At 42.8% G+C, this 26580-nt stretch overlaps 2 protein-coding genes and 3 long non-coding RNA genes across 8 annotated transcripts in view; 4 read left to right on the forward strand and 1 right to left on the reverse strand.

The window, feature by feature from the left end:
* lama1 (laminin, alpha 1) overlaps positions 1-14322 on the reverse strand; it is a 33380-nt gene extending 19058 nt beyond the window's left edge. For both annotated transcript variants that reach the window (XR_009792738.1, XM_061805410.1), the window contains exons 1-12: positions 14188-14322; positions 10920-11090; positions 9657-9769; positions 9528-9579; positions 9237-9427; positions 8954-9133; positions 8800-8889; positions 8466-8583; positions 7820-7998; positions 7638-7731; positions 7243-7400; positions 7026-7166 (exon numbers count right to left, since the gene is read on the reverse strand). Coding sequence is in view for 1 of the 2 variants with exons in the window: in XM_061805410.1 (XP_061661394.1) it covers positions 7026-7166; positions 7243-7400; positions 7638-7731; positions 7820-7998; positions 8466-8583; positions 8800-8889; positions 8954-9133; positions 9237-9427; positions 9528-9579; positions 9657-9769; positions 10920-11090; positions 14188-14242 (1542 nt within the window). In the remaining variant the exon portion in view is untranslated. The remainder of the gene's footprint in view (positions 1-7025; positions 7167-7242; positions 7401-7637; positions 7732-7819; positions 7999-8465; positions 8584-8799; positions 8890-8953; positions 9134-9236; positions 9428-9527; positions 9580-9656; positions 9770-10919; positions 11091-14187) is intronic.
* LOC133492766 (uncharacterized) lies at positions 90-18860 on the forward strand. 2 transcript variants are annotated; one of them, XR_009792739.1, is made up of 3 exons: positions 90-489; positions 718-861; positions 18657-18860. It is a non-coding gene; the product is annotated as an uncharacterized LOC133492766 (long non-coding RNA). The 2 variants fall into 2 exon arrangements; XR_009792740.1 differs by lacking the exon at positions 18657-18860 and adding an exon at positions 10930-11015.
* On the forward strand, positions 1987-4725 carry LOC133492765 (uncharacterized). 2 transcript variants are annotated; one of them, XM_061805411.1, is made up of 2 exons: positions 1987-2333; positions 2879-4725. In XM_061805411.1, exon 2 carries the CDS (start codon positions 3518-3520, stop codon positions 4676-4678), a length of 1161 nt encoding a protein of 386 aa, XP_061661395.1. In that variant the 5' UTR covers positions 1987-2333; positions 2879-3517; the 3' UTR covers positions 4679-4725. The 2 variants fall into 2 exon arrangements, with proteins under 2 accessions (XP_061661395.1, XP_061661396.1); XM_061805412.1 differs by lacking the exon at positions 1987-2333 and adding an exon at positions 2695-2754.
* A 295-nt stretch (positions 18861-19155) lies between the features above and the next one.
* On the forward strand, positions 19156-26510 carry LOC133492813 (uncharacterized). Its single transcript, XR_009792752.1, has 4 exons — positions 19156-20490; positions 20699-22244; positions 25686-25961; positions 26468-26510. It is a non-coding gene; the product is annotated as an uncharacterized LOC133492813 (long non-coding RNA).
* Positions 22273-23733, forward strand: LOC133492814 (uncharacterized). The gene is made up of 2 exons (XR_009792753.1): positions 22273-22303; positions 22339-23733. It is a non-coding gene; the product is annotated as an uncharacterized LOC133492814 (long non-coding RNA).
* Positions 26511-26580: the final 70 nt, after the last annotated feature.

Consider the following 26580-nt stretch of genomic DNA (forward strand, 5'->3'; position numbering starts at 1 on the left):
GGAAACGCACGCCCTGGCCAGGTTTTTTTTTTTTTTTTTTTTTTTTTTTCTCCCCCCCCCCTTCATGGATCCACTGAGAGGAATTGGCTCGTATTTGGGAGAACTTTTATCACTTTTGGGACACATCATGAGGAATCAACCAACTGTTCAGCAATGGCGCGTGGACCGCAGGGACCTGTTGGGATGTCCTCCAGGGCTCCGGACAAGACACTTTTCACCTTGTTGGACCCTCCATTGTTTCTCACACTCCAGGACGAGACTTTATGACCATAAAAGGCTGGTTCGAAATATTAAAAAAATATACACAGCCTCAGAAACGTGCCTTTGTATGGTGCTGCTCGTCAGTACGTGGGGAAAGAGTTTCTTACATGGCGGGGCATGTTTTCAATATTGATGGAAAAAGGCTTTTTTGGGGGGAAGAGGACAGCTACGTGTGCTTCTTCAAGGACCGTGTCTACGATCATCCTGTTGCTATGCTATCTGTTGCAGGTGGGTGAATTTAAAAACTCTCTATGAGCCTCTCCTTCGCCGTGTGTGCGTGTGCGCGCGTGCGTGCGTGCGTACGTCTCCCCTGCGTTTCCGACCACAGTCAGGCTGTTGTAGGAAAGAGTAACACGTTTTAGAATGAAGGGTTTAAGTAAACATGTGTACTGTTGTAATCTTAGTCTCAAATATGTAAAGTATAAATCCATCTTCTTAGCCATCTTTCCTCACAAGGGTCGCGAGAGTACTGGAGCCAACTCCGCTATCAACGGGCAGGAGGCAGGGTCCACCTTGAGCTGGTTGCCAGTCAGTCACAGAGCAAATATCAATACCATCACTGAGTGGGAATCGATCCCACGCTGCCCATACCAAAGTCAGGTGCGTGTACTCCTACAACATCATTGACTTAACCCTTAGATGCATAACTGGGTCCAAAATGACCCGGTGAGGTTGTTTTCTTGAAATATCTTCGGACTGAAAATTTGTTCTCATTTCATATTCCAGGTATTACTCAAAAAACAGTTTTTTTTTAATATGTCATTTTATACATTTTAAGAAAATTTCAGTTTTTGTATTACTACCCCAAGCTTCCATAAGTGGGTCAAAAGTGACCCCATTTTCTATGGAATCCAATTGGAACCACTGATTCTAATCAACTTTGGCTGTCAGCAATAAATTAACTGTGGACCACGCAGACTATATCAGAAGTGCCACCCCTCAGGAAGCTCATTTAACACATCAAGAGCTGATACGTGTAAGTATTATTTTCATATAATATTGTTTGTGTGTCTTTCCTGACTATTTATCTACAAATTGACCTGCTTTATAACTAGCAAATACTAGCTAGGTAACAAAGATAGCTAACATTACTATATGCATCGTGTGTGCGCGCATGTCATTCATGATTGTTTTGTGAAAGAGTATTTTATTTATCAACAAATTTAGCCTACTTCATAACCGGTGTAATTTTTTTTTCTTTCCGTGCTGAGAAAGCAGATGGTGCTCATGTATCATAACTAGCTAACATTACTGTGTGTGTGTGTGTGTTTATTTATATAGCTACATATTGAACTATTGAAAACACGACTCATCTTTCCTCATCCAAGGTGTCATGGCTGCTAGATACACAGCTGAAATGGTCTGACAGATGCTGGATGATGAAGAGGCAGTAACGGGGTTGGACTCCGGATCTAAAGTTTCTGATGGTGGCAGTAGCAGTCGTCCAGCTTGAAATCCAACTGAATAGGATCAATCTGACTCAGAAGATTCCTTTCATGTGTCCTCTGAAGAAGAAAGTGTCCAAATCACGTCCAACAGAATGAGTCGGAAGGGCTCTTACTGGAACTAGTTTCCTCCCAACCAGGGTATCCTCAGAAGACATGGTGGGCCTGTACAAAGGCTTAGCACCAGTGTCTCACCCAAAGATGCATGGGAGCTCTTTATCACTGATGATATAATCCAAGAGGTGATGAAGTGCACAAACTTGGAAGGATAGAGGGTCGCAACAGCTAGAGGAAAAGAATGAAAAAATGTCACCAAAGAAGAATTTGTGGCTTTCATTGGATTGACCCTGCTTGCAGGGAGTGAGAAGAACTGTGATGTATCTATCCGTGAGTTGTTCGGAAGTCCTGTACATAATTCCATGTACAAGGCCACTATGGCTGTTGGAAGATTTGAAGACATTCGCTGTATCTTGCGCTTTGATGATAAGAGGACCAGAGCCTTCCGCCTGGAAACAGATCATATGGCAGCCTTCTGCTATGTATGGGACCTGTTCCTGGTCAACTGCAGACAGCGAGTCATCCCCAGTGATTGTGTCACTGTGGACGAACAGCTTATGCCATTCAGAGGTAGGTGCAAGTTTCTACAGTACATGCTAGCGAGTTACAAATAACCGGTTAGAACGTTGTTTTTTTTTTTTTTTTTTTTTTTAAACCGTAATCGGACTTTCGAAATCGGTTAAAATTTCCCATCATTTTTTTCTGGTTCAAGTTATTCCACTTGCGCTATTTTTTTTCAACATCATTTCCACTTTTTTCAAGTTTCGCTGTTAGAGTAAAGTTGGACTCAAAAGAACATTCAGCTAAATCAAAGAAATATCAAACATGGCATCGAGGAAACTCTCCAAAGTATGGGAGTAAACTTGTTTTATTGGCAGACATCAAAACACTACTCTCATAACTGGGGGAACTCTGTGAACTCGTCACTCCGGAAGAGCAACAACCAAAACAGTCTGTGCGGAACCCCGCACCCCAACTCGAGGTCCCGCGGGTAAATTATGTAAACACCACAATGGTACCGGTTTTAAAACTGGTTAATAGTTTCTTTGCTACAGCTGTTTGGTTAAAACCGGTTATGAAAGTAAGCGTTTTTTTTTTTTTTTTGCGATCCCTAGTACATGCCAAGCAAGCCTGCCAAGTACGGCCTAAAGATCTTCTGGGTTTGTGATGCACGCATCCCCTGTGCAATAGATGGTGTAGTTTACACGGGGAGACAACCAGGGGAAGAAGTTCAGAAGAATCTGGGAGAAAGCATTGTCCAGCAGTTGTGTAGTAGATTTAGAAACACAGGTCGCAACATCACCATGGATAATTTTTTTTCACCAGTGTGCCACTCGCAGAGCATCTCCTGGAGAAGGATCTCACTATCGTGGGGACTCTACGTCAGAATAAGCCAGACATCCCTTCCTCTGATGAGGCCTTCCAAGTCCAGGGAGGTTTACAGCACAGTTTGGATTCAGCGACAGCCTTACCATGGTCAGCTATATCAGAAAGAAAGGAAAAGCTGGTGTGCTCCTGAGCATGATGCACCATGACAAAGGAGTGGATGAAGATGGGCGTCAAAGCGCTGGAGTCGCCCCGGAAAAACAGGAGACACGCTGATTTGGTGAAGACTCTCTCATCTTCCATTGGTATGAATCTGTTTCTAAAATATCAAGATGGTGAAGCATCAACTTCAGGCAGTGGTATTGGCAGTGCATGCGCACCTGATAATTGTCCAGTCATAGACTTCAACCAGCCATAAGTCAGGCTTTATGAACGTAGTTCAATACACAAAGACAGACTCGTTAAAGGCAGAGATCGTGTGGACTTTAAAAGTGATCTGCAGCAATTACGGTTACAAATCTTGTGAAAATAATTCGAAAGGGTTTGCAGTCATGTTTCCAGACAGTGACATGGCTAAAAACTACCACTGTGGGGAAAGGAAGACTTCGTACCTTGCTACATTTGGCATCGCTGCCCACTTTTCATCTCTACCGAGGCAGAAAGTGAAGGCTGAATCAGAATATGTCCTCCTCTTTGAGTCTCTAAATCATGAGATGCAAGATAAACAGCTGGACATTCATGTGCGATTGTGGAATGATGACCGTGTCCGCACCTCTGAATTCCTGGGACATTCAGCAGCAACTGGTCTTCAGGAGCGTCTGGACCCTATCGTGTGTGACTTCGGTCACCAAAAGCTGCTACAGCTCTCGATGGATGGCCCCAATGTTAATTGGAAGCTTTACAAATCAATTCAAGAACAAATAGAAAAGATGACCACCCGCCGTATATTGCAAAATGGAAGCTGCGGTCGACACATCCTCCATAACGCATTTCGAATCTGTTGCGAGGCTGCTGGATGGGGGGTGGAAGATTTTCTGTCCAGCCTCTACAACTTGTTTCGCGATGCACCTGCCAGGCGTGAGGACTTTAAACAAGTCACAGGATCCGACACTCTCCCTCTCATGTTCTGCAAGCACAGATGGCTTGAAAACATTGTGGCAGAGAGAGCCATCACCCTGATGCCACACGTGCGAGATTATTGCGAGGCAGCAACGACGAAGAAGGTGACCTGCCCAACCAACAGCTCCTTGACTGCTGTTCAGAAAGCAGCACAGGACCCCATCTTTGTTGCCAAGCTTCACTTCTTTCTCATGTGCGCCAGGCTGGTGGAACCATTCCTGAAATTGTACCAGACTGACAAGCCTATGCTTCCCTTCCTCGCAAAGGACATGTGCACCCTCATCAAGACTCTGATGGAAAAGTTCATCAAGCCTGAAGTCCTTTTTAGAAGAAAAAAAAAAAAGGCAGCCTCCCTCTCCAGCCTTGTCAAGATTAATGTGGATGACAAGTCACACTGGGTGGATTTATCGAAAGTTGGCATAGGCTTTGCTGCTGAGAGACTGCTTCTGAAATCTTGGCATTGCAACTGACCGAGCTGCCAAACTTTCCTGGTAAACATGATAGAAAAGTTGCTGGAGAAGGCCCCCCATCATATACAGTTTAGTCCGCCTACTAAACTGGATGGACCCTCGGCAGATTGCCATGAAAGATGAAAAGGAGAACAACAAAAAACTCCAAATAACCTTAAACATCATGGTAGATCACAGCAGGGTGGAGGAAAGCAATTGCAACAAGATTCTGTTCCAGTATTCCAGACTGAGTGAAAAGATCCAAGAAGATGAGGAGATTAGGGTCGCTTTCTCTGACTTCAGCATCTCTAAGGACAGGCTGGACACGCTCTTCCACTCCACTCTGCATCAGCAGGAAAGCCAGCAGTTCCAGGAGCTATGGGACGTAATAAAGCAGCTGCTGCTCCTGTCTCATGGACAGGCATCTGTGGAAAGAGGCTTCTTCACAAACAAGGAGGTCACCGAGGACAATCTAAGCAAGGAGTCACTTATTGCTCGGAGGCAAATAGTGGAAGTGGTCCAGCAATATGGAGGGCCTGACATGGTGCCTATCACAAGGGAGCTGTTGGTCCCTGCGTCTTCTGCCAGAAATATTTACGTCCAGCATCTAGAGGAGGAAAAGAAGGATGCATCAAAACAGGCAGAGAAGAGGAAGGCAGCTAAGGCGGCGCTAAACGGCCTCGAAGCCAAAAAAAAAAACCAGAATAGAGACTGACATATCTACGCTTATTGAGAAGGCTGACAGTCTGTGTGAGGAGGCAGAAGAAAAGAGGAATCTGAGGTTTATCACTGAGGCCAATGCACTCAAAGGCAGAGCAAAGGACGAGAGCCACTTTGGCACCTCTGCAGCAACAAATAGAGGAGGCACTGGGTAGACTCAAGGCGCTAAAGTAGGGGTGCTGAGACAGACATCAGTAGAAGATATTTGTGTATATAGTTGCAATTGTAGTTAGAATCTGTTTTTCTGTAGACTGTTATGTGAAGTAATTATGTGAAGACATTGACAATGGTCATATCAATGAGAACTACCACAAGGGGCGACACGTGATCACTGTCACAGGTACTGAGGTACTGGAACCTTTGATGAACCAAGAACAGCCGATGGACCTTTGGGTGAGTCTTTTTTGTTCTTTACTCTTGATTTCCCACGATGGCCCTAAATTTTTCGTGTCGGCCCCAAAAAGCCCTCAAATTTTTTTTTGGTCAGACTGAGTATGAACCCTGTGGGAAGGTGCCCTCAACCCCAAACCCCGATTATTGAAGCAATGGAGAGGTGCAGGGTGACAAAAGCCACAACCCAGACACACGAAAGAAATACGCAGGGCCAACCAAAGAGAAAAAGGTGTCAGATCTGCCCAATGAACAAAGATCGCAAAGTCAACCATAGGTGTGGTAAATGCAATGTACCTGTTTGCAATGATCACTGCCAGAAAGAGGTAGTTTGTCTGAATTGCATACAGTGACGAGACAAGAAGGCAAAACGGAAAAAAGAGAGGAACTGTCAATCAATGACTGGACAGTTGTATACATACACAGACAGATGCACATGCACGATGGATGCTCAAATTTTTCTATTGCTGTTCTGGGTAATTTTCTTTTTCAAAAATGTAAAAAAGATTTCAAACATGAAATCATTCTTGTATGGTCCTAAATATAATACTAAATATTATACAAACGGTTATTCTTGACCAAATTTTCTTAAAAACGCATTAATTGTATTATGGGTCATTTTTGACCCACTTATGGAAGCGTGTCGGGTCCAGTCACTCGTGCATCTAAGTATGAATACTGTTTACATATTTTAGTCCTTCTGGTAACCAGATACATACATGAAAATTCCCAGCTTGTGTGTGGGCGGGCGGCGGTCACTGTTTTTCACATTTCGCGGGGGGTTCTGGTCCCCATTAACCATGAAAAATGAGGAATTTCTGTACATGGCGAGAACGACAACAGTCGAGTGATAGAAAATACTATTGAAAAATAAAGACATTGTGGCAAGCATCACTGCACATTAAAGGTTACATGTACTCTGGCGATGATGGAACACCTTTTTTGTTTTTTTATTGACAATTGTGGAAAGGATGCCAAGTCCTCTAGCATTTAGAGCAGTGGGAAGGCTCTAACCCAGACACACAATACTCCGTATGATGCAATAAATACTGATCAGAGCACAATGCTAAAAAACGACATGTTGACAAAAAGATAAAGTGTCAGGAGTCACAAAATAGTAGCGCCCCCTTGGCAAGTACACATTTTATGAGTGTTACAATACCCCCCGGCAACCTCTATCCCCATCGCTGACCAAATGCCCACCCAACGTATGTGCTCTGGTGCCGACACCGGCATTCACTCTGTGCGCATGCGTTACCTGCACAAGCGACCAAGTGGAGCTTTCACAGACATCCGACACGCCGAAGCAGAAACAGTCGGTGCAGCCGAGCGGGTTGGCGCCTTGCAGGTTGTAGAAACCGGCTTTACACAGGTCACAGTGCCCCCCCATCACATTGGCCTGAGGAGGAGTGCACACGTGACAAGTCCCATATTGCATCCTGTACAGATAATATAATACTGTTCATTAGACCTACTTTGCAAATGCAGTCGTCACATGGATCACTGTTGATGCTGCCAGCGAGGTTACACTCGCACGGAGCACAAAGAGGAAAATCTCGGAACCCAAATGCACAACGGTCGCACCTACGGCCTGCAAAGCCATTTTTACAGGCACACTGACCTGCAATAACACCTACCGCACACACACACCAGTTATAGCCTCAATTTGTGCTGCCATGTTGCTATCACAAACGTGACTGCCTTACCTAAAAGAACAAAAATAATAGATACAAACAGGAGATATAAGCAACACATCTTCACGAGCAGCCAATGCAAAAATAATTTAATCAAGCTGTAGATGGTAGGATTATTATGCTGCTAAAGTAAGAAGCACCTGTACATGAGCAACACATTGAAATATCATTGTCACCTGACAAAGTGCCATCTCTGGTGCAGATGGAAGACTCTGCACCTCTCAAATCACAGTCACACTCCACACAAGGAAATTCAGAATCAGGAGAAACCTACACTCAGGCACATAAATACAGCACATACGTCAGCACACTTGTGTTAACTGTTCCACTGTGAGTTTTGTGTGTTAACTATAGTAACCTGGTCAGGTCTAAAGTATTGGTCGGCACAGGTCTCACAGTTAATTCCAGCAGTGTTCTGCTGACAGTCAATACAGACTCCGCCTCCGTGGCGAACGCCGTGGATGTTTACGCTCAATCTCAGATCAGCAACTGTTTGATTGTAGAAACAGTCGCTTGCTTTCTTGTGACAGTTACACTCTAAGAGGCACACAGAGTAATGGCTGGTGTTTGTGATAACGGTTAAAGTGACTTGATGGTTAATGTTCTATTTGAACATAAATTGATTCATTCTCTGGCTTCCACAAGAGAAATGAAAAGTCTCAAAGACTAGCTTGAGTTCAGGAATATCCATCCATCCATCCATCCATCCATAATACTGCTTATCATGTTCTGGGTTGCAGGGTGGTGGACCCTATTCCCACCAATTTAGGGTGAAGTGGTTAGACCACACCCTGAACTGGCCTCCAATCAGTCTTCTGGACACAAAATGAAACGGACAACCATTCATACTCACATTCATACTATGACTGAGTGGGAACAGAACCCACACTGAAGTCAGGGAAATGCGCTACTCCATCAGTGACTTAGTTCAGGAAGGTATGAGACTGTTATAGCAGAACAGAAGCCACATCGGTTTGTTGATAAACATTATTATCGAGTCTTACTTTCACATGTGTTTCCTTGTGAGATTGTCCCTGGTTGCCATGGCTTCTGGTGGTAACCAGGGCAACAGTGGTTGCAGGTCACTCCGCAGGTGTTGTGTTCACACACACACTGGAGTTTCTACACACACAGGCACACACAATTTCCATTTGCAGTGAACACATGCATATTTGCAGTCCAGCACCTAATGCCTTAATTTTTTATCAATTTCAAAACTATAGATAGGGTTTACCCTTCCTAATTTTTTTTTTAATTTTGCGGAGAAAAAATGGCCCAATATCTTTATCGCAGAGGAGTTTGAATGAATTAACTCTTTGAATGAGAGTTTGGTATCACCTTTGTAACTGTGTCCAACGGACAGCTTCGGGCATGTCCATAGCAGATACACATGCCGCCCACAGAGATGTCCTTTATTGAGTAATAATACTGAAATAAAAAAGATACAGTATATAATTTTGCATCATGTGAGCAATACAGATTCTCATAATACCCGCCGAGTGACGATTGGGTCGATTTCTCGAGGGTCATGTGCACTCAGAGTCATCAGGTCAGCGTTGAGTGTTCGGATTCGCTGTAACCGAAGTTGGATGAAACGGGCTGAAGTGAAGTTCAAGAGCTCAGAGGTTAAATCGTCCGCTCCAGGTCGACTGTTGATCAGCGATGTGTGAATCTGTGAGAGAGAGAGAGAGAGAGAGAGACAGATAGAGACCAAAGATGACCCTGGCCCCTTCCCAAATATCCCTAAGGGGGTCTTTGGGGAGAGTCGGACTCACCTCTCCATGCTCCAGAGGCTCCAGCCTGGAATAGTATGATGTGCAGATGACCTCCGTGTCACTTTTGTAGGTTGGGGGTCCGAGTCTCGGTGTAATGTTGTAATGTGACAAGCACTCTGAGTCGCTGATGGCATAAAATTGCCACGGTTCAAAGGTTATGCCATCCAGAGAACGCTCCAGAATCCAGTTGCCTGTGAGAAAGATCAACTTCAGAGCTCCAATAAATCCCTTTCATCACAGTTTGTCCACTATTTCAGTGCCAGTGAGCACAAAGTATAGAAACACAGTAACCTGGTCGAGGAGAGTTTGCTGCCTTGATAATGATGTAAGCCACTTGAAAGATCTACAGAGAGCAGAAAAGCCTTACTGGCTGTGCAAAACTTGTGCCACCACGCTAGCACATTGTTGTTTGCACTTCACCTGTTTCAGATCCAGCGTAATTGTGACCCAATGGAACTGGCGGCCGTTCTTGATGCTTGGACTCTGCCACCATTGATTGGTTCCATCGATAGAGTTTGTGATGGGATGGCGTTCTGCACAAAGTAACATGAGTTTGAGTCACATAATCCAAAATCAGATTTACAAAAGACTGCAAGGGCTTGTGTTTTCTATTCCTCACAGCCGTGCTGGCCTTTGGCTCATTCTATTCACACAATAACAATAGTCTCCTGGCCAGGATGTCAATCTCCCAGATTCCAAATGACAACCATGTCGGCTCTGGAGGCATGTCTTTTGGAAGTGCATCTAGTCAGATTGTATACATGCGATCCAGAAATCCGTCAGTTCCATTCTTTGCATGCATTGCAACACTCAGCCAGCAGGCACTTCTGGATCCGACAAACTTTATCAACAGCATTATAAGTGACAAAAGGAAATTACTCTTGCAAGTGACTAATGAAAACCACTCTTGGAAACATTAACCATGCAGGGCCACAGTTCCTCCCTGGGTACTCAGTCACTGACTTTCTCTAGACCACAAAGATATAATGTAGCGTCTTCTGATGTTTTCCACTAACATCCCCAAAACAAATAATGCATCAGTGGTATTCTAGGTATTAAGCCATACTGTTGGTTGCAAATACTTCTTGGCTGAATCTGATTACTACTACACTTTCCTATATAATAACTTCATTGCGTGACTCCTAAATTTAATGCAACTATAGTTCCCAGAGCTCTGCCCATCATCCTTGTTCTTAAAAACTGGCACCACCACATTTTCCTGCATTCCTTAGCCATCTTTTCACTTGCTGCATTCTGTTGAGCAAGCTCGTCAAAAACTCCACAGCTGGCTCTCCTAGATACTTCCATACCTCCACAGGACCAACTGTACCGGTGTGGAATGGTATCCATTTTACGTCCTCTTTAATGGCTTTCTCACTTCCTCTTGAACAATTATTGCTCCTAATCCATCACAATTGCCTCTTCCACTCTCAATTCTATTTAATTTTCCTCATTCATCTACACCTCAAGTATCAACCATGTACTTTTATGTCCTATTATTTAACCTTGGATGCTGTGGTCAACTAAACCCTATGTATATAGTTTTTGTTATTGTTATGACGTTAACCGTGGACTGCCTTTTTGGCTGGATGATCCTTGAAAATGAGACGTCCTCAATCGATTTTCATGTTATGTGAAAATAAAAGTTTTGATGCAGCAATTAGGTTATCATTGGCTTTGTACCTTTTGACAGAATGGAGTTGCCATCACACTTTGGACAGTGAGGGTTCTTGATTAAGCGTCCTGGAACATGCTCTACCAATTTGCAGTAAACTTCTGCTTCTGGGTCCCCACATGTGGCGTTGCTGGTGATCTCTGCGTTACTGGCCAGGTTCAAAATGGCTGGGAACAGACCTAGAACACAAGAATCCAACAATTTACTAACCTCAAGTAGCTAACTTAACATCAGCTAACAATGTTCCAGAGCTTCATGAAGTCACTTGTAGCGTTTTTGGTTCTCATTCAGGATATTTTCCGATAGTGTACAAGCTGTCCTTAATGTTATTCTTTCAAGGAGATAAAGATTAAAATTACATCCAGAATTGTTTTCACTCATCTCTGTGTGGAAGTGATGGTTCCGGTAAAGGTGTGTAAATCCGTTAGACTTTTACAAGCAGGGACTTAGTCATGTTGTACAGGCAGGGCACAGTACTGTCATCAAAGGGTGCCATACCATGTGGGATATTCAGAATCAAAATCAGCTTTATTGGCGAAGTGTGTAAAAACACACTAGTTTTTGCAGCTAGAACATGGAAAAGCGGACAAGATGTTAAGATGCGGTACGCTGTTTGATCCTTTGTGACATATTCATAGCTTACTAGCTATACCCAATTTCTGCATTAAGCAGAATAGGGTAACAGCAATTGCTACTAGTTTTGCTGTTGTTTATTGTTGTGCATTTATCTCAAAGCCAGTCCTTGCAGTCTCGCAAACTGTCACAACAGATCTCATCCATTATCACACAAAATAGTGGAGCAGCTGAATGTATTTTTTGTCCTGAATCATTCAGTGGCTGATACAAAAGCACAACTTGGAATTAGCATATTGTAAAAGTAATTCTTTTGAGAAATACATGTGCAATTGGAATGTTTTTTTTATTTATTTTTTTTTTTTTTTAGTATTTTTTTCCCCCAGTGTCTTTCAGTGTCTTTCTTTGCTTATTGAGTTGGGCCTGGCCCTAACCCTAACATTGTGAAAAGCATTTCCAATGACACCGCATGGCAGAGCAATAAATTTGTCTGATTGACATAACAATCATTCACAGTTTAATTAGGTTTTGGTTAAGAAGCAGACCTACTTTGCCAAATTTCAAACTAAAAATATTTAGATCTAACCCTAACCAACTGCAGTACATTTTAAAAACAAATTAGTGCCAATTTTAAACAATTACACTAATATGATTTCAAAATGACTTACAGGCTGACAGTCTTGACAAGGTTCTATCCCTTACCCTAAACCTGTCCCCATTTAAGCTTTGAAATGAATTTTTTTTTTTTCAGACTTCAGCACTTTACCTTAGCTATGGGGTAGCCTCAAGGCTGCAAGACTGAGCTGTCTTCTTCTTGAGGCTTAAAGGACTCCTGCACTTCAAGGTTACCTCTACTTTTGCCTACATTTCAGGAATGGTTGAGGTTGTGCCTTTGTACATAGAGCCATCTTGGTACTTGTTTCAATAAGTGGTTCTCCAATTACAAAAATGACACTGAGATCACCAGGTATGTCATGCGAAGTGATCCGATCTCACTAGAAGTCCTTCTCAAAGTTGTTGTAGTTTTTTAAGTACATCATACTGTATGTGTTGGAAGAAAAGCACTAAAAGCGCACAAACTGCACAATATCGTACTAGAGTGTTGAGAAATAGTTTGTCTTTCACTTTATGAAGTTTTTGTGTCCCAATAATCGTTGGAGCTATATTGTCACATCCATCTATCCATTTTCTGTATAACGATAGTGAAAATTTTTTGGTAGTCCGTATGCGCTCTGCAATTGACTGGGAACTGGTCCAGGCTGTTCCTTTCCTCATGTCCGCTCAACTGGCTTAGGGTTCAGGACAAGTGTTATAAAAATTGATGGATAGGTGGAAACACTAGTGGGAAAGTGGTTAGAACGTCTTCCCTACAGTATAGAAGACCTGAGTTTAAAATCCTGCCACGCCTGTGTTGACTGTTGTCCAAGTACTGCAGTTTCCTCCTGCATCCTCAAAACATGCATGTAATCTTAACTCAACATGTTAAATTACCTGTTGGTGTTAATGGTTGATTGTTATGTGTTCTGCAATTGGATGGGAACCAATTCAGGGTGTACCCCGCCTCTTGCTCGCAGACCGCTGGGATAGGCTCTGAGTACCCATGTGAGGAAAAGCGGTACGGAAACTGGATGGGTGTGAACACCACAGACTTCAAATGTCTATATCCAAAACCGTGACTCCACTGATCTTTGTCGCCAAATACACCTCTAACTCATGTTTGTTAATGAAAGTTTGACACTACGTTTAGGGTTTAAACAGTCTTGTGGGTACAGCTGTGAAGGTGTGATAGTCTGAACTGGGTGGTCTCCCTCTCGCTCGCTGTCTCTCACCCACGCACACACACACACACACAGTTGTATTTAAGAGCCTGGGGGAACTTTTGTTTTGTTGTTTGTATGTGGGGGAGGTGGTGTGTGACTGCGAACACTAATTATCACCCACATGCAGACACACAAATGCAGTGTGCATTTCCCAGCAGGCTACAAATTATTTCAGAACACGCACAATTTGATTCAGAGTTTTGAGTCTTCAAAATACAAAATTGGAACCAAAGGGCTGAAACCTGTTAAGGACAACGACCCAACGGGTGAAGCAATTATTCATGCATTGTCAACCAATTGTCATACATTGCAGGTAAAGCTGCTGTGGAACAGTGGCCATTTTGTCAAGTTGGCAAGTCCTTTTGTGTTGTGTTGCATGTGTGTGTCTGTAATCATTGGTTCATTCATGTTTGTTTGTTACTCTTACTTTGTACATTATATTGACAAGATGTAAAAATTCTAAACATGTTTTCCAAATACAGCCATCATCAAATAAATACAGTATCATAGCAATTCCCCTTGGGCCGAGCTTTAATATGACTTAATTTGTACGTCTCTCTTGTGACTGAGAAATGTTACAACAGAAGACTAAACACTGATCTCTGTGTATTGCGTCAAGGACACACATGTTGACGTTCTTTTCCAACTTTTGGCTGTTGCCCAAATAATTTAACTTTAGTGATAGACAACTCAAATTAGCACTGCTCACATGTCTCATAAGACTTTTTAACCAATTTATTATTTGAAATTCCAAATTTAATTGCATAACATGGCTACAATATACTCAAGATTGTCTTTATCACCTATCTGATATTAAATCAGCACACAATTGCTAAGTTTTTGACCCAATTTCTGCATCTATGATGACGAGGAAGAGTCTCACCTCTCTGCTGGGAAGCCGTTTGCTGCATTAGCAGCAACAACACAAGTAAGTTCATTGCAAAACTTCTGCCGCGAAACTGGAGAAGACAAGTGGAATGTGTGCCGGCTCCACTTGAAGAATGTGCTGCTGCAGAGACTGCTGCATCTCAATGTGATTTCATTCATTTTCTTCAGTCAGGGTGGGGGGGCATGGCCTGATGGGGGAGGGGCGGACTGTACCACATATTTAGAGATTAGGGGCCAGGGGTGGCTAGTCTTGTAATAGTGGATTTTCAATGAACTAATGTTTCATCAATTAAGTGTTTGCTGGTTGAAATATTCTATTTCAATCACATTTCACAATTGGTTACCATTTTTTTTATCTATTTAAAACCTATAAATTGAGTATTTTACAATTCATTTTGTGACCTACATGTGAACATTAAGGTTTTAGTTTAACTTCAAAAGCACTGTTTGGGTGAGAGGGCCTGGATTGGGATGTTGTCTCAGACTGTTCAGCTCAAAGTATTTCTTGGGTGGTGGATAGGGTTGTGTTGCATTGAGCACATTGTCTGAACTTTGAATTGCTGAATAGCAGCAACTTGTAGTGGTTACGTCGGGGGGATGATGGTGCACGGTCCACAAACAACAGGGGCAAAGGACAAGGGTGGGGTGCACAAACAACAGGGGCAAAGGACAAGGGTGAGGAGCCCCCCCACCCCACCCTTCCTATTGTTCTGAGTGGAAGTGAATGGGGCGGTCCTTCCGCCAGTGTGCTCGTCTCCCCCGATATCGAGGCGGTTGGTCCCCAATCCCGTTGCCTTTGGCTTTGCGGTCAGTACAGGCATGTCTTTGCCCATTGTGAACCACTGTCCATTCATCATTCCCAAACATGGTGTTTTCTTATTTCCTTTAACCAATTTTTCTTCCATGTGATTCTAGAAAGGTTATTTATTTATAGTTGTGTATTTAAATGTTTTGGAGTGAATAAATTTTTTTGCATAATTTTCTATTTTTTGTATTTTCCTTTTTTTACCTTTTAATTTTCTCAGTATTCTTTAGATTTCTTTATGTAATTTACTTTTTTTTGTCAAAATGTTAAGTGTTGTGTGGATCCTGACGTGTGGTGTATTATAGGTGGTTGTATTGCCCTCTAGTGGTAAAAAGTGGTAAGTACATCAAGCAATGTGCATCGATCAATTTGCCTGTGTTGTATGGCGTGTGGGGGGCAAGTTTGCCCTCTAGTGAGTAAAGAAAACTTGCTGGTTAGGGATAAGGGGATTTTACCCAAAGTATCCTGTGACACATTAAACATTTTAAATAATCCTTGATAATCTCCCAACTCTTTCTAATGATTAGGTTAAGCAGTTCTATAGTCCAACCAGAAGTGTGTCAAAGTCAATAAAAACTAATTCCCCAACCTTAAAGGTCAAGTGTCATGCCTATAAACATTCTAAAGTAGATATTGTAATGAAAAATACATATAACATTATTCACTTCAATGTCCATAGGAAAAAATAAATATGAGCGGAGCGCGTGTCATTTATGCACAAAGTTCCTGAGGTCTCATTGGACATCCAAGTGGTAGCCATATTGCCTGCATCATGTAGTTATTACGTCACACCGCGACATTTGAAGTTGAAAACGCCCTGTGCCACCTACAGTGAAGAAAAGTTTAGTTTACTTTAGTGCGTAGCGATGAACCCCTCTCCACGAATTCATGGCTTAAACTAAATTTCATTTTTTTTTTCTCATACCTGACCCTTTTTTTTTTTTTTTAAAGGTATTTCAGCTTTAACAAATGCTTACATGATTTTTCTTTGCCATGTGCTGCAATGTAATGAACGTTGCTTTGTCCGGTTCTTAAATTAGTCAGAATCTAGTTTGCTGTTTTACTCTGCAGTGTGCATCCAGGTCGGCATTGCAAATACCTTTTCTTAGTCAATTGAAGTTCAATCAACAAATGTGCATAAGTTCATGTACTGTTGAGAGTAATGAAATACAGCAGTGTAGCGCAGTTGGTGTCTTTTTAAATGTACTGGCATGACTCCACAAAATAGATTCTACATTGCATCTATTTGTGCCCATACAAACTCTGACAAAGAGCAATCCTTAGTTTCCTTATCTCTCCATTGTGGCATTTTCTGCCGTTTGGAGAACCTCCTGAATGACTGATTGGCATTGACGACCGCCGTCGGAGTGTTCTGGCCGGCCATCCTCGGGCCAGAGAATTCCTCCCCGTGCCCGACCGAGAACATGCACGCCTGCGTGGGTTCATGTCTTTCTGGCCTGTTGGCCCACTTCTTTGCTGATCCAGAACGTCTCTGCTTCCTCCCACCTGGTTTTTGCCTTGCAACGGAAACGCTGGCTCCACAAGCAGGCAGCAGGCTGTCATGTGACTCAGCGAGCTAAGTTTCTCCAGTATGCTCCTACTCCACTGCATGCAGCTTGGTGGGAAGGGTGTAAAAAAATAGATATATTTTTGAGGTTCTGCTGTTCAGTGTTTAAATCTTAATTCCACAGTGTTGCATAATGCTGTGAAGGGCCACATGCATCCAGTAATGCCGGATCTGTAAATGTAATTTTGAATAAATGTGGTGCCGCAAAGGTCTATACACCAATGAGCAATTGTCACTGTGGCTTACCCTCTCAAGAGTTAGTGGGAGTCAAGGGGCCTTTTCCGCTGCAGGAAATTTTCAGACCATCCCTGCTAGTTTGAGTTCCCCCTGTGTTATAACCAACTGACAAACTACAAGGGTACCAAAGGTTCCTTGAGGATTTGGGTCCTCCTGTACCCGACCCAGGGTCCTGAGATTACCAGCTGCTGTGGGGGGGTAACCTCTGGAAACTGGATGTGTGCGGTCCATTGTAGCATTATACATGGCAGCAAATATGCTGATCAAAATATTGAAAATCAAAATTCCAAATGACATTTTCTACTCGACACGTGTGACGGTGTAGGAGCTGACTGAAGAAAGTGTGCTTGTCTAGTTGCTTGACAGTCCGCAGCATGCTCGTGGGGGCTTTTGTCGCCAGTAAATAAGCCGTATGAGGAGGTTGCAGCTGAGACTGATTGGTTCCGCAAGGAGCGAGTTAACTGGCCGGCGAGTCGCAGCATTATATGGACGTGCGTGTCCTGGACCAGGCCGGAGGAATTGAAGTTTGACGTGAGGCTTGGCAGCAGGGACTCACTGATGGTTTTGTGTCAGTGCCAAGCTGGCATAGGAGGGCGGGGGGACAAAAAAAGGTTCCTCAGTGTGAGATGAGGAAATGAAGTTTGGCTTTTTGTCTGACTTAAGTGCACCAGTGTGCAATCTGGTCTGTTTTTGGGATCCTAACAGTTACAAACTACAGTATTTAACAATTCAGAGATTCAAAAGTCAGTTACTTATTCATTTATTATCCTCCTCGGTAAGGTTTGTGATGCTGACCAAGCAGTAGATGGCAGCGTAAAGCAAAGTCGAACCGCATACTTTCCAAATGAGCAAATTCATTACTTCATCACGGACGTTTTAAAAGGTAAATGATAGCTATATGCTGTTCATAACTGTCATGTACAGAGTCTCTGAAGAGTTAGAGGTTTTAATTTTGTGAGCTATAGTGACATTTCAGTGTTTTGCAAATTTTGTGGTTTTAGTGGCTTCAGGCTGTAGTCCAAGGGTGTTCCTGTTAGCATTACAATCGGCTCCTCCAAATCACTTGACTAGCTTCAGCAAACAGACTCAAATTCACTTATGTAGCTGTCGTTTTAATGTTTAATGTTTCTTGCTTGGCTTTTTGTGAATATTTTGTTCAACTTTTTATGTAGCCTAATCATTGAAATTTTAACTCAACCCAGAAGAAAAGAACTGGGCAATGTAGGGTTGGGCGGCCGGGAAGTTCAATCTGGGCCATGGCTTATTTTTTCTTTTTCTTTTTTGTCTTCCCTCTTTTCCAAACCTCTAACATGGGCATCTGCAACCCGCGGCTCTTTAGAGCTGGCCTAATGGCTCCCTGGAGCTTTTTCAAAAATGTTTGAAAATGGAAAAAGATGACGGGGTAGAAATATTTTCCTTTTATTATGGTTCTCTATGTGGACAAATGTTTTCCAATTCTGTAAGAATGTGTAGAATATTAAATTTCAACATTTCTGTCAAGGAAGATTTGCATCATAGCCCGCGACAAGTTTTGATCAGGGCGGGATGCTTGGCAGGTGCTGGTTGTAAACAAACTGGTGGCTGTGTGATGGGCCATGGATCCCAAGGGTGAAAAAGAGAAATTACTGAGAACAGAGGATTCAATGTTTCTTGGAACGAATCATTTGCATTCATTGACAATGCAGAAGAATTGCCTGAATGTTTGCTTTGTGGCGAGAAGTTGTCAAATAACAGTAATGTGGAAAGGCATTTCCAGGGAATGTTAAATTTGCAGCAGAGTACGCAGTTGAGAAAGAGTGGAAAAAATGAGAGGAGTGCAGAAATTTAAGTGGGGTTGCATTTCCAAACTCCACAGATGCTGCAAGTTTTGTTGCAACCAGAGAGGAGCTAAAGTGTGGAAAACCGTTCACAGATGGATGGAGCTGAGCAGTGATGTCTCAAACGGGTAAAGACACAATCCTGTCAGAATGTGATGTACAACTGAAATGCATACAAACGTCGCCATGTCTGATTCGCCATCAAAAACGTTACATGCCACCCCTCCAGAGAGACCTGTTCCTGCGCTTTACCTTTGGTCTTAGCAAATTGAAAGCTTTCCCACCAGGACTTAGGGTTAGGGTTAGGTTAGGGTTAGGTGAGGGGAACTGAGCCTTCCCGTTCTGGTGTCCAGGGCGAGCGCCCCTTCCCCCAGGACGGGAAGGAAATGCGCGGTCCATTCTCCTGTGCCCATTTCCGTCGGTGTCCCTGTGGTGGTGGTTGCGGCCATGCCCGTGGTTTTGGTTCGCATGTGGGCCGGACCCCATCTCGCGGTTCGGGTGCGTCATCACGGTTGTTTTACAGTGTAGAACAGGTTAGGGTTAGGTGAGGGGAACTGAGCCTTCCCGTTCTGGTGTCCAGGGCGAGCGCCCCTTCCCCCAGGACGGGAAGGAAATGCGCGGTCCATTCTCCTGTGCCCATTTCCGTCGGTGTCCCTGTGGTGGTGGTCGCGGCGATGCCCGTGGTTTTGGTTCGCATGTGGGCCGGACCCCATCTCGCGGTTCGGGTGCGTCATCACGGTTGTTTTACAGTGTAGAACCTGGTGGGAGCTTGTTATTTTGTGAGAGACAATGTGTGCGGGTGGGGGAAATAGACACTTACCTGAGGGAGAAAAAAGTTTGTCCCCCAGAGAAATGCCAAAGGATGTGGGTTGCCAAAAAAAGGAAAAGAGGCAAAGTGCAGAAAAATAAGTGATGTATGGTAAAAAAATTACTTTGGAGTAAAGTAATGAACTAGGAAAAATACCATAAAAATGATTGCAAAACAAATTAGTGCAAACAAAGAAGGCCAACACTCCTTCTCCACTTAGACAAAGGAAGAGAAGGGGGGGGGGTTGTTGTTTTGTTTGGGGCCTTCACTTTTAGCACAAAGGGATTATAGCGCTGCAGGCCTCAAAAAAAATTGTTTTGAGGTTGCTTTGCTAAGAAAAAGTCCTTGGTGCCAAAAAAAAGGGGTTTTAAAGATGGTAAAAAGGTAGGAAAGGGTGCAAAAAACAAAATTGTGTTTTTTTTAAAAAAGACAAGAGCAGAACTCTGTTTGCTAAAGGGCACTTTGGGCCTAGGGGATATTCCCCAGACGTTTAAGGCCCCTGAGCAAACTGGAGTATAACACCTATGAATAAGTTCTCTTAAAATCCAAATAATATATAAGGAAAATATATACTTATCTGTGTGTGCTGATCGATTAACGTATCGACGAGTAGTTTTGTGTCTTCCTCAGAATCTATAGCACACAATTCCCAGCGGCAGCAGCGTCTTGTGCGTGTGGATCCTCAGGCGTTCAGAGTTGAACTTCTGTTTGTGTCCAAGCTGCTCGCTGGGGCTCTTAAATCTCTCCGTAGTTGCAGTTTCATTTGTTTTGCAAATTTGGGCTGTGGATGGCTTGGAAAGTGGGTGGAACTCTTCTTGTGGATGGGCACCATTGGGTTACTCCTCCTTCGTTAGTCTTGTACTTGGGGTCTGGGATGTTCACCAGCATTTGTCTGTTTGTGGGGGCGGCTCCATGCATTTGCAAGATGTTGTTGGGGCCTCGTTTTGTGAATGTTTTGTCCTTCTTCCTCCCATCGTTGTCGTTATCCTGCAGAGCTAGCTCGGACGACCGATTTTAGCATTGGAATGCGGCACACCGGTTATGGATTTGTTTTGCTTTTAAGAGTCTATTTTTTTATTTTATGCTAAGGTTGATATAAAATTAGTATCCTAGGGTTTGAGCATGTTAGGGTTGACTCTAAGATTAGGGCTAAGTAAAGTAAATCAACAGTTATGTTTAGGTATGGGGGGAAGGAATATGATTTTGAAGTTTAAGAATGAAGTATTTTAGTTTTGAATTAGAATTAGAAAAGTAATAAATAGGTGGGTATAGGGTTAGGGTTAGGGTTAGGTGAGGGGAACTGAGCCTTCCCGTTCTGGTGTCCAGGGCGAGCGCCCCTTCCCCCAGGACGGGAAGGAAATGCGCGGTCCATTCTCCTGTGCCCATTTCCGTCGGTGTCCCTGTGGTGGTGGTCGCGGCGATGCCCGTGGTTTTGGTTCGCATGTGGGCCGGACCCCATCTCGCGGTTCGGGTGCGTCATCACGGTTGTTTTACAGTGTAGAACCTGGTGGGAGCTTGTTATTTTGTGAGAGACAATGTGTGCGGGTGGGGGAAATAGACACTTACCTGAGGGAGAAAAAAGTTTGTCCCCCAGAGAAATGCCAAAGGATGTGGGTTGCCAAAAAAAGGAAAAGAGGCAAAGTGCAGAAAAATAAGTGAAGAGGTATGGTAAAAAAATTTACTTTGGAGTAAAGTAATGAACTAGGAAAAATACCATAAAAATGATTGCAAAACAAATTAGTGCAAACAAAGAAGGCCAACACTCCTTCTCCACTTAGACAAAGGAAGAGAAGGGGGGGGGGTTGTTGTTTTGTTTGGGGCCTTCACTTTTAGCACAAAGGGATTATGGCGCTGCAGGCCTCAAAAAAAATTGTTTTGAGGTTGCTTTGCTAAGAAAAAGTCCTTGGTGCCAAAAAAAGGGGTTTTAAAGATGGTAAAAAGGTAGGAAAGGGTGCAAAAAACAAAATTGTGTTTTTTTTAAAAAAGACAAGAGCAGAACTCTGTTTGCTAAAGGGCACTTTGGGCCTAGGGGATATTCCCCAGACGTTTAAGGCCCCTGAGCAAACTGGAGTATAACACCTATGAATAAGTTCTCTTAAAATCCAAATAATATATAAGGAAAATATATACTTATCTGTGTGTGCTGATCGATTAACGTATCGACGAGTAGTTTTGTGTCTTCATCAGAATCTATAGCACACAATTCCCAGCGGCAGCAGCGTCTTGTGCGTGTGGATCCTCAGGCGTTCAGAGTTGAACTTCTGTTTGTGTCCAAGCTGCTCGCTGGGGCTCTTAAATCTCCCCGTAGTTGCAGTTTCATTTGTTTTGCAAATTTGGGCTGTGGATGGCTTGGAAAGTGGGTGGAACTCTTCTTGTGGATGGGCACCATTGGGTTACTCCTCCTTCGTTAGTATTGTACTTGGGGTCTGGGATGTTCACCAGCATTTGTCTGTTTGTGGGGGCGGCTCCATGCATTTGCAAGATGTTGTTGGGGCCTCGTTTTGTGAATGTTTTGTCCTTCTTCCTCCCATCGTTGTCGTTATCCTGCAGAGCTAGCTCGGACGACTGATTTAGCATTTGAATGCGGCACACCCGTTATGGATTTGTTTTGCTTTTAAGAGTCTATTTTTTTATTTTATGCTAAGGTTGATATAAAATTAGTATCCTAGGGTTTGAGCATGTTAGGGTTGACTCTAAGATTAGGGCTAAGTAAAGTAAATCAACAGTTATGTTTAGGTATGGGGGGAAGGAATATGATTTTGAAGTTTAAGAATGAAGTATTTTAGTTTTGAATTAGAATTAGAAAAGTAATAAATAGGTGGGTATTGTGGTTAGAAGAGGTTTAGGGTTAGGGTTAGGGTTAGGGTTAGGGTTAGGGTTAGATTAGGGTTTAGGGTTAGGGTTAGGGTTAGGGTTGGGTTAGGGTTAGGCAGTGGAGGTTGAACCCTCCCTCTCCCCTGGTAGGCATTGGGCCCGCCATTGAAGCGGAAGGGAGGTGCACCGGCCCTCCGATCGAAGTGCCTCCCTCCTCCGAAATTCCACCTCCTCGTTCCACGTCTTTCCTCCTGGCGTGGCGGTCTCCAGTACATTTTTGTTGTCAAAAACGAGCGCCAGGCCAATGTTTGTTTTTTTCAAAAAATTATAATTGTTTTCAGTTAAATATACAAAATGAAACAAAAACAGTCCAAAACTAAAAAGGTGTGTGCTCGATCGCGACGTTTCGGTCCAATAGGACCTTTTTCAAGCTGAGAGCACAATTGAAATGAAAGAAAAGAAAAAACAGTGGAAAAACAAAAAGCAGAGTGGAGCACAGTAATACTCAAAAGAAAAGGCAACTCACAAAACTCGGCAAGGATTGTCCATGTGTGGAAAAGAAATAGTCCATTTGTGTAGAAAAAAAAGTTTTTTTGTAGTCCTGTTCACCGAGTGATGTGTCCTGGTCGCCAGCTCCCTCCAAAATGTCACTTCCTTTGTGTAGGGTGCATCAACTTCCCGCCGGTTCATCTCTCTCTCTCTGTGTGTGTGCGCTTGAGCCGTCATGTAGAAAAAAAGTTGTTGTCCGAGCAACGAAGAGGTCCCTCGAACGGTGAGTAGATGGCACCATCTTGTGGATGTTTTTTGTCATCACATCAAGTCCAAAAAATAACAATGTTTACAGTAGAAGATATTTGTAGGAACATTTAACACATTTGAACAATTTCTTACACATTACAACCATTACTTATACCTTACAACAATTTCTTGAACATTCAAACAGTTTTTATACATAAACATTTCCAACAGTTTTTTAGAAAAAAAATCTTTGTATACATAGACATGGATTGTTTTTATCAAACATTTTGTACAAAGTGCATTATTTCCTTCATAAATAAATAAAATACATCATACAGAACAATTCAGTCAGTATTTCTTTACAGACATTGTGTTGTTTCTTCCGCGTATCCGACCAAAGTCAATCTACGTCAATAGTAAGTCAAAGGCAGGTTCAGTGAGAAGTCCATTTTGTTGATGATATATTTTTTATGAATGTATGTGTTTGTTTATTGAGTGACCTTTTAGGGTTTCCAGACCTGGTTTGGGTTGAACAAAGGATGGATGGGTGACTTTTAAGTTTAGGGAAGGGTCTGGGGAGAGGAATAGTCTACGTATACAAACTAAAATAGGGTAGGAAACCTAGGGTTAGAGGGTTAAGGGTCAGGGGATAGTCTAAGTAAGAATGAAGATGGGGTGGGAAACCTAGGGTTAGCGGGTTCGGGGTGGGGCGATAGCAAAATAAATAAATAAATAAATAGAAAAATAAATAAAAATAGGGTGGGAAATCTAGGGTTAGAGGGTTCAGGGTTAGGGGATAGAGGGGTCCGGGTCAGGGGATAGACATTGAATGAAGATGGGGTGGGAAACCTAGGGTTAGCGGGTTCGGGGTTGGGCGATAACAAAATAAATAAATAAATAAATAAAAATAGGGTAGGAAATCTAGGGTTAGAGGGTTCAGGGTTAGGGGATAGAGGGGTCCGGGTGAACTGGGGTAGGAAACCTAGGGTTAGAGGGGTCAGGGTTGGGGGATAATTAAATAAATAAATAAAAATGGGGTAGGAAATCTAAGGTTAGGGTTAGGGTTAGGGTTAGGGTTAGGGTTAGGGGTTAGGGTTAGGGTTAGGGTTAGGGTTAGGGTTAGGGTTAGGGTTAGGGGTGGGGTTAGGGTTAGGGGTTAGGGGTTAGGGGTTAGGGGTTAGGGTTAGGTGAGGGGAACTGAGCCTTCCCGTTCTGGTGTCCAGGGCGAGCGCCCCTTCCCCCAGGACGGGAAGGAAATGCGCGGTCCATTCTCCTGTGCCCATTTCCGTCGGTGTCCCTGTGGTGGTGGTCGCGGCGATGCCCGTGGTTTTGGTTCGCATGTGGGCCGGACCCCATCTCGCGGTTCGGGTGCGTCATCACGGTTGTTTTACAGTGTAGAACCTGGTGGGAGCTTGTTATTTTGTGAGAGACAATGTGTGCGGGTGGGGGAAATAGACACTTACCTGAGGGAGAAAAAAGTTTGTCCCCCAGAGAAATGCCAAAGGATGTGGGTTGCCAAAAAAAAGGAAAAGAGGCAAAGTGCAGAAAAAAAGTGAAGATGTATGGTAAAAAAAATTACTTTGGAGTAAAGTAATGAACTAGGAAAAATACCATAAAAATGATTGCAAAACAAATTAGTGCAAACAAAGAAGGCCAACACTCCTTCTCCACTTAGACAAAGGAAGAGAAGGGGGGGGGGTTGTTGTTTTGTTTGGGGCCTTCACTTTTAGCACAAAGGGATTATAGCGCTGCAGGCCTCAAAAAAAATTGTTTTGAGGTTGCTTTGCTAAGAAAAAGTCCTTGGTGCCAAAAAAAGGGGTTTTAAAGATGGAAAAAAGGTAGGAAAGGGTGCAAAAAACAAAATTGTGTTTTTTTTAAAAAAGACAAGAGCAGAACTCTGTTTGCTAAAGGGCACTTTGGGCCTAGGGGATATTCCCCAGACGTTTAAGGCCCCTGAGCAAACTGGAGTAGTAACACCTATGAATAAATTCTCTTCAATCCAAATAATATATAAAGAAAATATATACTTATCTGTGTGTGCTGATCGATTAACGTATCGACGAGTAGTTTTGTGTCTTCCTCAGAATCTATAGCACACAATTCCCAGCGGCAGCAGCGTCTTGTGCGTGTGGATCCTCAGGCGTTCAGAGTTGAACTTCTGTTTGTGTCCAAGCTGCTCGCTGGGGCTCTTAAATCTCCCCGTAGTTGCAGTTTCATTTGTTTTGCAAATTGGGCTGTGGATGGCTTGGAAAGTGGGTGGAACTCTTCTTGTGGATGGGCACCATTGGGTTACTCCTCCTTCGTTAGTATTGTACTTGGGGTCTGGGATGTTTACCAGCATTTGTCTGTTTGTGGGGGCGGCTCCATGCATTTGCAAGATGTTGTTGGGGCCTCGTTTTGTGAATGTTTTGTCCTTCTTCCTCCCATCGTTGTCGTTATCCTGCAGAGCTAGCTCGGACGACCGATTTAGCATTTGAATGCGGCACACCGGTTATGGATTTTTTTGCTTTTAAGAGTCTATTTTTTTATTTTATGCTAAGGTTGATATCAAATTAGTATCCTAGGGTTTGAGCATGTTAGGGTTGACTCTAAGATTAGGGCTAAGTAAAGTAAATCAACAGTTATGTTTAGGTATGGGGGGAAGGGATATGATTTTGAAGTTTAAGAATGAAGTATTTTAGTTTTGAATTAGAAAAGTAATAAATAGGTGGGTATTGTGGTTAGAAGAGGTTTGAGGAAAGTAGATCGGTTGTTGTGTTTAGGTGGGGGGTTTTGGAAAAGGCATACAGTTTTTAAATTTGAGATAAGATATTTTAATTTTGAAAATAAGAATAGAGTAGTTATGAGGCTAGGTGATCTTTGTGTTTAGGGAAGGTTTAAGAGTGTAAGTTTATACTTGTGTTTAGGGCTAGGTGATCTTTTGTGTTTAGGGAAGGTTTAAGAGTGTAAGTTTATACTTGTGTTTAGGGGGGGTTTGGGGAAGGTATATAGTTTTTGAATTTGAAATCAAATATTTTAATTTTGGAATTAAGTTTCAGTAGTTATAAAGGTAGGTAATTTTTTGTGTTTAGGGAAGATAAAGTAAATTCACAGTTGTGTTTAGGGGGGGTTTGGGAAAAGGCCTACAGTTTTTAAATTTGAGATAAAATATTTTAATTTTGAAAATAAGATTAGAGTGGTTATAAGACTAGGTGATCTTTGTGTTTAGGGAAGGTTTAAGAGTGTAAGTTTATACTTGTGTTTAGGGGGGGTTTGGGGAAAGGTATATAGCTTTTGAATTTGAAATCAAATATTTTAATTTTGGAATTAAGTTTCAGTAGTTATAAAGGTAGGTCATTTTTTTGTGTTTAGGGAAGATAAAGTAAATTCACAGTTGTGTTTAGGGGGGGTTTTGGGGAAAGGCGTACAGTTTTTTGTAAAAAAAGTTTTTGTTAAGAAAGAAAACAGAGAATGTTAAAGTTAGAATTAAAGTTTGGGGTCGAGTTTTAGGGTTAGGGTTAGGGTTAGGGTTAGGGTTAGGGTTAGGGTTAGGGTTAGGGTTAGGGTTAGGCAGTGGAGGTTGAACCCTCCCTCTCCCCTGGTAGGCATTGGGCCCGCCATTG

The sequence above is a fragment of the Syngnathoides biaculeatus genome, chromosome 19 (genome assembly GCF_019802595.1).
Source record: "Syngnathoides biaculeatus isolate LvHL_M chromosome 19, ASM1980259v1, whole genome shotgun sequence".
NCBI classification, from domain to species: domain Eukaryota; kingdom Metazoa; phylum Chordata; class Actinopteri; order Syngnathiformes; family Syngnathidae; genus Syngnathoides; species Syngnathoides biaculeatus.